General features: G+C 44.5%; 1 protein-coding gene across 4 annotated transcripts in view; it reads left to right on the forward strand.

Moving 5' to 3' along the window:
• Positions 1-13,937, forward strand: part of MTHFD1 (methylenetetrahydrofolate dehydrogenase, cyclohydrolase and formyltetrahydrofolate synthetase 1) — a 60,792-nt gene that overhangs the window by 42,173 nt on the left and 4,682 nt on the right. For all 4 annotated transcript variants that reach the window (XM_057731350.1, XM_057731352.1, XM_057731351.1 and 1 more), the window contains 10 exons: positions 240-342; positions 2,358-2,434; positions 3,061-3,201; positions 4,695-4,763; positions 5,014-5,125; positions 5,218-5,357; positions 7,601-7,642; positions 10,176-10,276; positions 11,126-11,303; positions 13,670-13,777. In XM_057731350.1, the coding sequence (XP_057587333.1) occupies positions 240-342; positions 2,358-2,434; positions 3,061-3,201; positions 4,695-4,763; positions 5,014-5,125; positions 5,218-5,357; positions 7,601-7,642; positions 10,176-10,276; positions 11,126-11,303; positions 13,670-13,777 (1,071 nt within the window). The remainder of the gene's footprint in view (positions 1-239; positions 343-2,357; positions 2,435-3,060; positions 3,202-4,694; positions 4,764-5,013; positions 5,126-5,217; positions 5,358-7,600; positions 7,643-10,175; positions 10,277-11,125; positions 11,304-13,669; positions 13,778-13,937) is intronic.

A 13,937-nucleotide genomic window follows, 5' to 3' on the forward strand; every position in this document is an offset into this window, starting at 1 on the left:
GGGAACTGCTTCTGGTGCTCAGTAATAGGGACAAATGTGTTAATAATACCTTTGGACATTTGTGAGTGGAAAATAAAGATTTAGCTAAAGGGATCACAGTTTTCCCTTCTAAATTTAACATGGTTTATATTTCCTGGAGGGGACCCTATCTGGAAATAGGGCTAAAAAAATTTTTTTTTAATCTTACCTGCTTTTGTTTGTTTTGTCTTATTTTTGTTTTAATTTTCCTACCTCTTCAGAGACTAGGCATTGAGAAGACTGACCCTGTCACACTGACAGATGAAGAGATAAACAGATTTGCAAGATTGGACATTGATCCAGAAACTATAACTTGGCAAAGAGGTACCAGTGCCGGGTGCACACCCCACGGGTTTGGTTACACCACATGCCTCATGCCCCCCTTAGGAGGGGGTAAAATGAGAGGTCCAGAGCATGGGTGTGCGTTCTCATGTCTCAGGCCTGACTGAGATGGCAGTGTGTTCGTTTTCCTGGCGCCTCCATTAATCTCTCTCCTCATTACTGTCATCAAACCTCCTTTTGTCCAGTAGTTGGACATTTTGCTGGCTCCTCAAGTGTTCAGTAGCATGAGGATGGTTTCAAGGAACTTCATGCATAAACCAAAAATAACATTTTGCAAATTTCATTTTGTGCAGGAAGTGTTGGTGTCTTGAAGCAGAGAAGTAATGTTTGATCACTTCTTGAATCGTGTCGCCCTTTATTCTCAGAAGGCTTGTCTGTCATAAGTGACTTGATTTTTCTTATCGCTCTGGAGCTTGCCTGCTCACTTGTACCTCATCCTGTTAAACTCTCTTGTAACAAAGTAGGTAGCCTTGAAGGTTTAAACATTCAGCAGGTTGGTGAGTGAGTTGCCTGGTTTCACTGCCATATGTTGCTTTTCCCTATGTCGGCTAGCATGGCTTAGAATTTTATTTTGTACCAACAATGCGTCCATCTAAACCCTGTCACTGCGGAGAAGAAATTTTCATCCAGGTGCACAGACTGCAGCTAACAGCCAGTTTATTGACTGTTTCTGTGATTGTCCTTGGCTTAGTAACTGTGCTAGCTAATGGCATTTTTAAGGCAACTCTTTTAATATCTTAAACCACACTGATATTTCTCTTCCTTTGTTTCAGTAGCTTTAGACATGTGGCATAATATTTTATGAGAAATAAGCTAAAGATCCATTTTGAAAATTTAGTGTCTCACTCACTTTTCCTTGGCTTTATGTGTAATTCATGCGTTCTAAGAAGTAGAAACAGACAAGGGAAAAAAAGAGTCATACTCATTGACTGGCTATTTTATACACAGAAATTAGATACAAGGAACTTGACACTTTTTTTTTTAAATAAGAGTAAACTCCAACAACTCATTACATCCTTCACTTCTCAGATGGGGGGTGTGTGTGTGTCTCCGAGCGCTGTACAAGGCACTGCTTTTAGTGATTAAATTATGGCAGTCTTTATGGAAAATAATCTGGCATGTTATCAAGATAAGTACCTTAAAAATGCCTCTCCTCTTTGACCCACCCTAAAAGAGAGTGAACGGGTTTGCTGCTGTTGTTCATTTTGTGTTTTGTTGTTATTTTTGGCATGTCATACAGAAACAAAATTGGGAATACACTAAACTGTTCACTATAGTTAGCCCTAGGAGGTAGGATGAAGATTTAGTTATAGTAGCTTTAGGGACTTCCCTGGCAGTCCGGTGATTAGGACTCTGAGCTGCCACTGCAGGGGGCACGGGTTTGATCCCTGGTCAGGGAGCATCCTGCATTTCGCACGTCCTGGTCAAAAGAAAGAAAGATTAGTTAGTAGGTTTGTTTTTGCCACGTTTTCCAAGGGTATGCAGTTGGGGAGATGTCCTGTCATCAGAATGGAAGCTATTTCTTCTCCGTGTGCTAAAGGAAAGAGCAGGTCTGTTACCCAGCCCGCTTCCGAAGGCATTGCTCTTGCCCTGTGTTCCTGTGTCTGTGGCCCTTGTGTGTCTCAGGGTTGTGTAAGATCAGAGAGTCATCCCACAGAACAACACAAACCTAGGCCTTGTGAGAAACTGGCCTGCTCTGTTTTTTTGTGAAATATGGAATATGCTTTGAAACAGTTCTAGGTTTCTAGTTAATTTGAATTCTCTAGGAAGACTAAACCAAGCCACTCTATAGTCCTGTGTTTAATTCCTGTACATGAATGGTATGCAAATGTCATTTCTGAACTTGGACCCATATTCTAGCTTTACCATAAATTTTGAAATCAGATATTATATAAATATCATTGAGTTAGACTTGCTTTAAAATTTGTTGGTTCCTTTAATAACTTTATGGTCCTTTTCCCTCTCTGCTATATCTGCTGTATCTTCCCTTTCTTTAGTGCTGGATACCAATGACAGATTCCTGAGGAAGATCACAATAGGACAGGCTCCGACAGAGAAGGGGCACACACGGACGGTAACTGTGTGTTCCTTTCTAAGTAAATTAGTTCACGGGAACTAGATCCTTGCTGCTTCTATCCTCCTCCATCCCCTCCCATTCGACTGATACTGCCAGGCATTGTTCTGCCTTCTCCCTTTAAAAATGGGAGTGAGTAGGTGTGTGGTATTGAGCACTCCTGACAGCTTTTGCAGTAAATCCCATGTGTCACCTGTGTATTTTTCCCCCAGCATTTTTTCCTGGAGGTGGAGCGCCCCAAGTGAATATCCTTGCACATAAATTGCTTAAAATTGCTTCTTTTTTGTGGCCATTTTGCAGTGCGTGTCTTCAGTGTAAGAGCTCCCGCGTTAGTCCCATGTATATTAGGGAACCCGTGATCACATGATTACAGGCTGCCTTCACAGGGATTGTTGGTCCTGCTAGAACATTTATGTGTAAAACTCGACTACTGAAGGTCTTGGAGTAATTAATTACAAATTTTTGCTATTGGAGGATTATTTCCGTTAAGTTCTTTGTGTACTATTCTTTTATTCTGTCCTTTTAAGCTATTCATTTAAGCCTGGGATGCAAACAAGGATTCCTTTTGCAGTCCATGCTTCTGGTTTAACACAGTTTTTCCTGTTGCGTCTTCTCCCTGCCTACAGGCCCAGTTTGATATCTCCGTGGCCAGTGAAATCATGGCTGTCCTGGCTCTCACCAGTTCTCTAGAAGACATGAGAGAGAGACTGAGCAAAATGGTGGTGGCATCCAGCAAGAAAGGGGAGCCCATCAGTGCCGAAGACCTGGTGGGTACCCAGGCGCTCTGGACTGGGTGATGCATCTGCATCCGTTGTCCCAGCATCTCTGAGCAGTCACTAGTAACAGAAACTATAGTGTACTTAATATGCTGCAGTTAGCTAATAAATTCATATGGCCTTGCTACTTAATAGATAAATATGAATTTTCTAAATGGTGCTTCATAATGAGTGATAGGCTGTATGCTCCAGTAATAGACCACAGGTTTCTGGCGGTTTGAGCAATATCTTCGACCTGTGAGTATTTCCAGGAGAGGGTGTCTGACTTTGGTTTCAGAGGGCATCAAGCGACGAGTGAGGCCCTTAGAGCTGAGCTTGGAGTCACACCCCAGCCCCTCCTCCCCATGACAGGCCTCCCTGCACAGGGGCCTCTCGTCGTGAGGCTCTTTCACCATATCCATGCTGACGACCACATCAGGATCAGCTCAGCCAGCTCTTCTAATGGTCCTGCTAGGCTAGCTGTCCACTTCAGGATTATTTCTGAACTGTCTGCATGGTAATATGAAGTTTGAAATGAGGTAATCTTATAGATTAATTTTTTTTTACGTCTGTGTTGACATCTACCAGAATGCTTGGCCTATGAATTTCCTGCTTTCACAGTTAATGTGTATAAGAATGGAAATTGTTTTAAATTTTCACACCAAACCAGAAACTAAGAAGCTCTTTAAAATGGAATATAAGTGGGATCCATAGCTTTATCTTACACTGATACCAGTTTGTTCATCCGTGTTGGACAGCTTAAAAGAGGGACCTGATATATAATAGTTAGTGTTGAACTCCTGGGTGAATTTTCAGTTTAAGGTACAAGACACACATATTAAATTTGGTTTACATGGACTTCCCTGGTGGCACAGTGGTTAAGAATCTGCCTGCCAGTGCAGGGGACATGAGTTCAATCCCTGGTCCAGGAAGATCCCACATGCTGCAGAGCAGCTAAGCCCATGCACCACAACTACTGAAGCTGACATGCCTAGAGCCCGTGCTCCACAACAAGAGAAGTCACCGCACTGAGAAGCCCGCACACTGCAACAAAGGGTGGCTCCCGCTCGCTGCAACTAGGGAAAGCCTGTGAGCAGCCACGAGACCCAGTGCAGCCAATTAATTAATTAATTAGGTTTATAGCCATTTCTGCAGACACCATAGTTACCTATAATTTAGTATGCGAGGAACTAGCATTTCCATGCTGTGAGTCTAAAATGGATTCCCCACATCGATCAGCAACAGAGCTTCATTGAGATACTTGTTTCCAGGTTATTTTTCCAGAATTTACATATGAATGTGATTTTCATTCTCTGTTCTCCCTTAAGATAAGTGGTAACTTCATCGTATATCCTGAAAAATAAACAAATGAATGGTTGGTTTAGGTAAAAGTACTCATTGGTCCAAGATGGCTAAAAAAGCAAGACGTAAGAATGTTGAATTTTGGCTTCAAAGGGTAGGTTTTTTGCTGGTGGGAATCATCCTGTTGTGCCTGTGTTTCGTAGGGAGTGAGCGGTGCGCTGACGGTCCTCATGAAGGATGCCATCAAGCCCAATCTCATGCAGACATTAGAGGTGAGCACTGGGACACCCGCCTCCCTGGACCGGCTGTAAAGCACACTGTTCATCAGGAGTCAGAGACCTTCTCTCCCTGGTCATCTGTTTCTTTCCATTCTTTCTCATAGTTGTGGCTGGGACTTCACCGAAGTCTAGAAGAGGCAGCTTTATACTTTCCCTTGGGAAGTGTTTTTCTTTTGGAGTCCAGCTAACTGTGGTCCCCTTGACCGAGCGGGCAGCTTCGCTCATGATGCCTTGATTTCCCCAGGGCACCCCAGTGTTTGTGCATGCTGGGCCATTCGCCAACATCGCACACGGCAATTCCTCCATCATTGCAGACCGGATCGCACTCAAGCTTGTGGGTCCCGAAGGGTTTGTAGGTGAGTACTTCTGAAAATCAGTGATAGGCTGTTTTGCTTTTAACATCAAGGGAGTCGGGATGGCATTTTTACAGTTGCTTTTCTCCTCGCAGTGACGGAAGCAGGATTTGGAGCAGACATTGGAATGGAAAAGTTCTTTAACATCAAGTGCCGGTGTTCTGGTCTCCGCCCGCATGTGGTGGTGCTCGTTGCCACTGTCAGGGCTCTGAAGATGCACGGAGGCGGCCCCACGGTGAGGATCAGGAGTTGGAAGAGTCTGATTCTCAGAAATGTTCTGAAGGCTAAAGGGAAGCTGGATGATTTGTGCCAGTTTCTTCATTAAGCTGCTCTTATCCTCATGATTGACAGGGTGCCAGAAGCAGGGGACGTTCAGACGGCTGTGGTGCTGGCCGCCTTATCACCCCTAGGCAGCACCAGCTCTTGGCATTTAAGAGGGCTGAGGTTGGCTTCATGGCCTGCCTTTCAGAGGAAAACACCTGATAATATCAAAACCCCTCCAAGGACATGCGCTTGGCTATATTTACAAAAACTCCCTTTATGTTCGGACTGTTCTTTTAGAATCTGCGTCCCATTTCCCTCTAATGGTGACACTGGCAGCCAGCCAGCCAAAGCACTTAGCTGAGATAGAGGTCAGCCCCTTATTGGGAGGTGTGTGCTGGGCAGGACCACTAACAGCCTAGGGTCAGGGGAGAAGGAGAAGGGCAGGTATGCTTGGGACTGCCTCTGGGTGATGGGGAGAAACAGGTGCACACGGTTTCTCTTCAGCTCCAACCTGAACTTTGTGTTTTCCTGAATTCGTACTGCTTAGAATTTGTACTTTTTGCTCTATTATTTTAACACCTTTTCTTCAGCGCCTTCATGTGAAGACATGGTGCTCATTTTCAGAAATTAGTTGAAGAAATATTAGATTCCTATCCTCCAGGAGCTAGTCTTGTAACTTGATAAGTAAGACCTCCCTCACCTACAGAAGAAAATCACTGTTTCTTAGTATAGTGTTCAGGGCTTTTCTGGTTTTAGCCATGCTCAAGAATGTTGGTCTGAGAACTTCCTTACGCCCTTAAAAATTATTAAGGGCCTAAAAGAGCTTTTGTTCAGGTGAGCTATGTCTGTTGATACTTACTGCATTAGAAATTAAGTATTAACATAAATAAATTTTGTTAAGTGAAAAGTGACTATTTTCCAAAACAACATTTAGGCATTGTACATTTTTCAGATCTCTTCAGTATCTGGCATAATCGAAGACCAGTGGATTCTCATCTTCGGCATTTGATCTGTTGTGATATCATGTGTCACATAATCTTTGGGAAAGTCCATTGTATGCTCAGTGAAAGAATGAGCGTGAAAAGAGCCTTAATATCTTAGAATTATGGAATAGCCTTGAACTCTTAGACCCCGTGAAAGGGTTGGGTCCCCACTAAGGGGAGAACCACCACCATCACAACCCCAGCACACCCTCCAGCTGCACTTGTCCCCAGGGCACTCCTCACCCAGGACGCCCCTTTCTGCTTCGAGTGCAGGACGGACTCCCTTTTTCTTCCTGATCGTAGCCAACATTTCTCTCTCTTGCACCCCGTCACTTACCCTCACGCCCTTGCACCTCCTTTCCTCCTGATCTCATGGTCTGAAAAGTAATGTGAGCACGTAACCTGGCAGCACTGAGAGGAGAGTTGTGCACACAGCTCTGTCGGGAGCCGCTTCTGCTGCTCCTGTTACCTCCTGGAGCCACATGAGGCCTGGACCGCGGGCTCGGGTCCCTGCTTCCTGACCCGCCTCTCCAAGGCCCCTTTTGGAGTTGCCGTGGTGTCTCCGAGGAAAGGGAGCAGAGCAAGCTGAAGGCTTCTTAGTCCGTTGCCCAGTGAGGTCCCTGGCACCTTCACCCCCATGCGCCTCCCTGTGCATGCAGCAGGGCCGACCCTCCAGGAACCTCCGGAAGAGTGAGCACCTGTAGAGGAAGGAAGTCCTCGTGTGTTCTTTCCCTCCTGTTCGTGTTGCTCCCGCACCCCATTCAGCTCCACAAGGGCCTGGGCTGGCTCCGAGGGCCAACTCATGGACCCATCGCAGCGTGTCCCAGACTCCACGGCAGATGTCTCAGGGTAGCGTTTGCAGGGCTCGCAGCTGCCTTTTTCCCTGCACACAGCTTTACTTCCACCCCCACTGCTGTGTGCTTCACTTGCTGGGGTTATTGGCCCTGCCGAGAACACATCCCTTCCCTCGCCCGCCTTCGTAGATTCATCCCTTCTACCTCTTTAATTCAGGCCACGAAGGTCTCCCACTCTGCTCAAAGCACTCATTTTTGTTCTGTGCCTTCGTACTGGCCATAGCTGTAAGTCCTTAGGGCAGAAGACCACCTTTACTGCTGTGTATCCCCCCAAACATGCAGCTTCTGGCCTTTAACACGTGGCAAAGCGCTGTTTTAAGCTAAGATCTAATTGTAAGTAGAAAATGCCTCTGACTTTGCTTTTTTTTTCCTTCCAGGTTACTGCTGGACTTCCTCTTCCCAAGGCTTACATAGAGGAGGTAACTTCAGTCACTTCTAATTACTTGCCCTAGAAAGCACCACGTTCTGAATCAGCATTTCTCAGCCTGGCCCTTTTAGAAATGAGCGGCCCGTCGCTGTGACCCAGGGTTGCTCCTGGGAGTGAGGGGTGCTAGCAGGCCGGCAGTGTGCTGAAGAACTGTACTAAATGAAACAGGGAAGAGACGCCTCATAAAACAGTTGCCCACAGAGGATGTCAGTAAAACCACTCCCCTAGACCAGTGGTCGGTTCTCCACCAGGAGCAGTTCCCCCCCACTCCAGGACATTTGGCAGTGTCTAGAGACATTGATTGTTACAGCTTGGGGTGGGGAATGCTATCGGCCTTCCGTGGGTAGAGGCCAGGGATGCTGCAGTGCATAGGACACCCCCTCCACTACAAAGAAATACTCGGCCCAGGGTGAATGTTCATCTATTTTTTATTTGACGATAATCAAGAGGTTTGAGTAGTAGCAGCCAGTTTAATGTGCACTTTGCTTAGATTTTTTTAAAACATGTTACTATGAAGACTACGTGTTGTAAACCCTCTGTAACTTTTACATATGAATGACAGAAGAAAGTTAAACCTAATGAAAGAATTTTGGAATTAAAAAAAAAGAAAAGAAATACTCAGCCCAAAATGTCAGTAGTGCTGAGGTTGAGAAAGCTTGCACTAATCTAATGGACGTTTCCTTGTCTTCCCTGCATTGGCTCATTGATTCTCAAATGCCATGGAGATCAGAAGCAAGTCGGGGCCTTTTTTGAAATGCTTTTTCCCCTGCAGATTTAAATCCATATTAAGGGGCCAAGATAGGGTCGGCATCCTGGTTATTTTTCTAGGCAAAATTTTCATAAACAGATTTGGTTTATAACATTAAGCAGGAGCTCAAAGAATTGTGAGCTTGAACCTTTTCATATTTGTATCATTTACCATCAAAGAAACACCTCTAGCTGGGATGTTTGGGATAATCATGTGAGAGATTAGGCCCCTGTATGAGATGGTAAGGTCAGCTGTTATCACTGTTGATTCAAGTTTTCTGCCTTTTTTGGAGGCTTTTAAATGGCCAGGCGGTACAGGGTCACTTTTCAGCTCCCAAATGAAGTAATTCAAAAGCAGCTAGAAAAGATTGCTGGTGCCTTCAGTCTGCCTGTCTTCTGAGTTATGATTTGCCTTTTATGGTCATCTGTCTGATTCACGCGTGGGAGGGGAATTCACAGTCCTGGCCCTCCTGCCGCCCCGCAGCCTTTCCTGTGTCTAATTAGAGTGACTGCCCCTCACTGGCCCAGCTGGTGTCTTCATTTCAGAAATTCTGCTTATTTAAAACCGTTCTCAGTCAGTCTTACATATTAATTGGTTTTCATGTGACTAGAGCTGTGCTCTTTAGAATGTCAACTGAATTCTAATCTCAGTTTTCAGTTATTAAAGGGGCAAAAAGCATAAATCATGTTTATAATGATCTTAGTTTTCTACCTTTATTTTACCCTTTTTTCTGCTGTTTTATGGAATCCACAAACCAAGTGCTATTACTGCTGGGTTTTACTCATGATCTAGTGTACAAATTTTTATATGAAAGTCTATGATATGTTCATTTTTAAAATATTTAATGTATTTTAAGCTTATATAATAACATACCCTTTATTTTAAAAAAATGAACAGTACAAGAACATAATATATATATGATCTGAGTCCGCTGTTAACAGTTTGGTGTGTATATCTCAACATTTAAAAAAACTTCATGAATATGCACATGTAGTTTTGTATTTGTCCAAAAATGAAATTAATCTCTTCACAGTTTCTCAGTTTCAATACATCTTTGAGAGGTTCCATGCTAGTACAGATTTTCTCACTTTTCATAACATGTGCGTGATACATATTTATTAAGTGTATATATCATAATTCACTGGCTCAATCCCCTACTGAAGGAGGTTTGTGTTGTTTGCAGTTTTCCCAGGAAGCGTATTTTAAAATATTTGAAAATGTGTTTCCTTAATTACTTTCCTTTAGTGGTATTTATCTTATTTCTGACACAAGAAGGTTTACGGTTGGGTTCATTTAAACCTTTGAAAGCATCACTGATGACTCCATGTTTTCTGACAAATGCCACGCACCGTGCTAGGCCCTGTCTTCTGGTGGCAGGGTCTGTGCCATGCTGAGCAGTCAGTTTGTACCTCTGTACCATACAATCTGTAAAACACACAATCTATGAAACTGGTTGTAAATATAATTTATTTAAGGGCAGTTGATTCCCTTCAAACAGCAAATAAGCTATTAAGATACCGCATGATGAGAGCAGACACACCAGCAAATCGCACGCTTTCAGGGCAGCCAGGTCTCGAACACAGCTCCCTCCAGGCCTGCAGGCTCCGGCGCACTCACCACGGCCTGAGAAATGCACGGGCACGTCTGCTCCCTGTCGGCTTTTCCTGACAGTGAGTGGCCGCTGGCTCAAGGAGACAGCTTCTCTTTTAAGAAGAACCTGAAACTATTTTCAGTTCTGCTCTCTGACCTTACAGACCTTCTGCTGTTGTTTCTGCAGAACCTGGAGCTGGTTGAAAAAGGCTTTAGTAACTTGAAGAAACAAATTGAAAATGCCAGAATGTTTGGAGTTCCAGTGGTCGTGGCTGTGAATGCCTTCAAGTACGTACAAAGTGTAAGAACTGAGGGGGACCGTGGAAAATGGCCAGCAGACCTCTCCTGGAGCTGATTGTGCAGCCCTGCTTTTAGCTTTGTTCTGTTCTTCAGTTACTGCTGTTGGTTATTAAGCCTGTGCGTTGGGCGCTGTTGATGAGAGCCTGCCGTGTGACAGGCACCGCACATGTCACAACAGACTCGTCACCCAGTCCGTTGAGGGTCCGGAGTCAGGCTTGGCTCCTGTGGGTGCCCCTCTCCACCAGGTGAAGTGGGTAACACACAGGCCGAAGTTAACTGTTCTTTTTGGTCTCTAAAGGCCTTTTCTGCTAAGAGAAGGTCATAGCCCTACAGAATTCCATTAGTTCACCAGGTCTGGTGGGATGTTGTCTTGACAATTTGTTAAACGTATTGAGCTGGAAGTGTTCCTGTAAGAGAGCTTGTGTGGGTTGTTTAGTTATTGTAATGCTGGTTTTGGTCTTGTTCTGATGGTCTACCCACAGCAAAACAGGAAGCAAAAGTTTTGAAAAGCTAGTATTTATCGATTCCTTATGATGTGCCTAGAATGTTTTAAGTACTTTGCATGTATTTACCATCTAGGCCTCGTGACATCCCAGTGAAATAAGTGCTATGATTATACCCATGTTACCCATGTGGACACCAAGGCACATAAAATTTAAGTAGCTGGTTGAACGTCACCCAGCTAGTCAATTGTGGAGCCAAAGTTCAAACCCAGGCAGTATTACTAGTGTCCGTTTATCAGTGGGTAATTCACATGGGTTTTAATGGCAAAAACACGACAGATTCTGTCCTCTCCAGCCATCATCATTGCTTTAACACAAAGCACTGCCTTTACAGGACAGATACGGAGGCCGAGCTGGACCTCGTCAGCCGCCTCGCCAGAGAACATGGGGCTTTTGATGCCGTGAAGTGCACTCACTGGGCAGAAGGGGGCAAGGGTGCCCTGACGCTGGCTCAGGCCGTCCAGAGGGCAGCTCAGGCACCCAGCAGCTTCCAGCTCCTCTATGACCTCAAGGTGGGTTACCTGCTGTATGTAAAAAACCAAAAAGCACAACGAAGTTTCTGCGTGGCTGCTTCTGTCTAGAGCCGTGTTTAGCAGCTTCACCCTGTGGGTTTGATTGCCATCTACATGAGCTACACGACCACAGCCTGGACTCTCAACTCCAGACAGCTTTCTTATCAACGCGTGTTGCTGCTGACTGACCCAGGAGGGCGTGTGGAGAGTGCCCCGGGAGGTTGGCTCACATCCTGACTTTTGAAAAGGCTCACAGTACAGTCCCTTTGCTTGCAGGAGAAAGGGTTACATATAGAAGCAAGAGTTATGGCAAATCGGCCAGGGGCTGCATCAAGCTCACAAACGTCTTCCCCAATACAGGGGAAAGCGGTATGGTCAGTCCTAAGTGCACTTCCTGGTACAGGCCTGCCTCTAGTTCAGAGAAGCACTCAGGTGCAAAACCAAAGCACCTCGGCAGGCTTCAGCATTCTTTCCATCACTGAGTAAATTACAGTATGTCTGGCTCAGGCAGAAGCACTGCTTATTCTGGGATACGATAAAGTTAGTTCACAAAAATATTGTATTTTGTTTTCGGTTCTTTGTATTTCAGGATGTGATTGGACACTAAGTAGTATGCCCACAACAACTGGAAACTTGGTTAGGAACATGGGATGGATGTTAGAACATGGGATGGATGTTGAAGCTAGTTCTGCTTGTATTATCTAGGCTGCTTTTTGGCTTGGTTTTTAGAAGATGATCAGAGACTTTCAAAAATAGCCATAAAAAAGTAGAAAGAAGAAACCCTATTTTGAATTTTACCAATCTCTTGTTTTCTTTGCCCCGTGCAGGTATAATACACTATATTATATAACTAATATTGTATCTTAGTTACAATTAATCAACATTCTTCTGTTGACATGGATATTTTCATATTGAGCTTTGGGTTTTATAGACTGGTTGGAAAATCTGTTCAGCCAACCATCTTTTTAGGAAATGCCGTAAACACAAATTTGCACACAAATACAAAGCATTTTTAGGCACCCTCTCTAAGCCCCCATCCCCAGTGCCTGAGTTAGGCACCCCAGTCCTTGAAGGCAAGCAGGAGGCCTGGAAGAAGGGGGGTAAGGAGGACTTTATAACCCCTTTCTACTTGGAACTTTTCTCTGTTCTGACACACAGGAGGCTGCCAGTTTTTGTCTTAAGCATCTGTTGGTCTTAAATCACTCCTCAACGAAAGTACTTTTGCTTCAGAAGTTCTGAATGTGCCTTGGCATTTATAGAGCTCCAATTATGAGAGGCATACAAAAGTAATCTCTATGGGATCTTTATAAAGCCGTAATTGAATAGTCACTTTATTCAAATCTGTTATACAAAGCCCCTTCATAAATGATCACTGTCTAGTTCAAAAGAAAATGTTTATTTACATTATTTAAGATAATTATTCCTTTCAAAAAACAAAACTCACCCCGTGTGTTCTCTTAGCCTTAGTTGCTAGGGAGCATAGAGTCAGAAAGTGCCTAATTTCAGTGATTTGCTCCCCCAGGCTACCTGAGTAGCTGTCCTTCCCGTTTCCTTTGGGCAGTTTCTCCCTGTGCTCTTTGCTGTGAATCCTAGTGCCTTGAGCTAGGCTGCAGCAGCATTTAAGAGGCCAGGCCCCACTTCCGAAAGCTTTGACCTGGGGGAAGCAGCCCTGGGCTTCCTCGACAGACCTAGAGGTCACTAGTTGGTTGGACCACTGGCTTCATCCACTGCACTGTTTGCACAGGTGCCACAGAAAACATATCCTTTCCCACCGCACCCATTGCATGTTGATCGTATAAGTCACTAGGTTGTTTAAATATGTAGATGAGTTCGTTTTTATAACTATTTCTAAGTAACAGCGATTACTTAGAAACAACAGTCAGTATGTCGTGTTAAAGATAGCATCTGCCTCTCCTGTACACACCAGGGGTTCTGTGAACACATATCGGTTGTCTCAGTTGGTAAACAGTATCTCAGGTCTGCTTTGACAGGAGACTGATCTTCAGTATTGGAGCATTAGTTTTTATTTATGAAGAAACGGTTATTCTTGAGTAGTCAGCAGTATTGTTTATGATGTACCTAGTGAGGTCTTAAATACCCACGCAGGCATACAAACACACACACACAGTAACTTAACACCTTCGGGACATTTTCCACTTACAAAATCTGCAGCTTGAGTAAAATAAAATATATATATATATACATATTCTAATACAATAAACCTCACACTATGTGCCTATTCGAGTGTGTATATAAAAACATCTCTGGCCCTCTTGGGGACTCTGACCTGGAACCTGGCCATAAGTGAAGGTTCGTGTCCTCATGGATGTCTAGTCATGGTCTCCCCTCTCTTTCCTGTCTGTTAGCTCCCAGTTGAGGATAAAATCCGGATCATTGCGCAGAAGATCTATGGGGCAGATGACATTGAATTGCTCCCCGAAGCACAGCACAAAGCTGAAGTCTACACAAAGCAGGTAGATGTTTGTTTGGTTTGTTCTTCTAGCTCTTTATACAGCAGGCCTTGGAGTCAGAATGCCTGCATTCTCGCAGCCCCGCCGGGCACTGCTTCTGTTCTCTGGGCGTCAGCCTTCTGCCCTCTTAGATACTGAGCATGGATTGAGTGGTCTGTTCCCA

The sequence above is a fragment of the Hippopotamus amphibius genome, chromosome 4 (assembly GCF_030028045.1).
Source record: "Hippopotamus amphibius kiboko isolate mHipAmp2 chromosome 4, mHipAmp2.hap2, whole genome shotgun sequence".
Lineage (NCBI taxonomy): Eukaryota > Metazoa > Chordata > Mammalia > Artiodactyla > Hippopotamidae > Hippopotamus > Hippopotamus amphibius.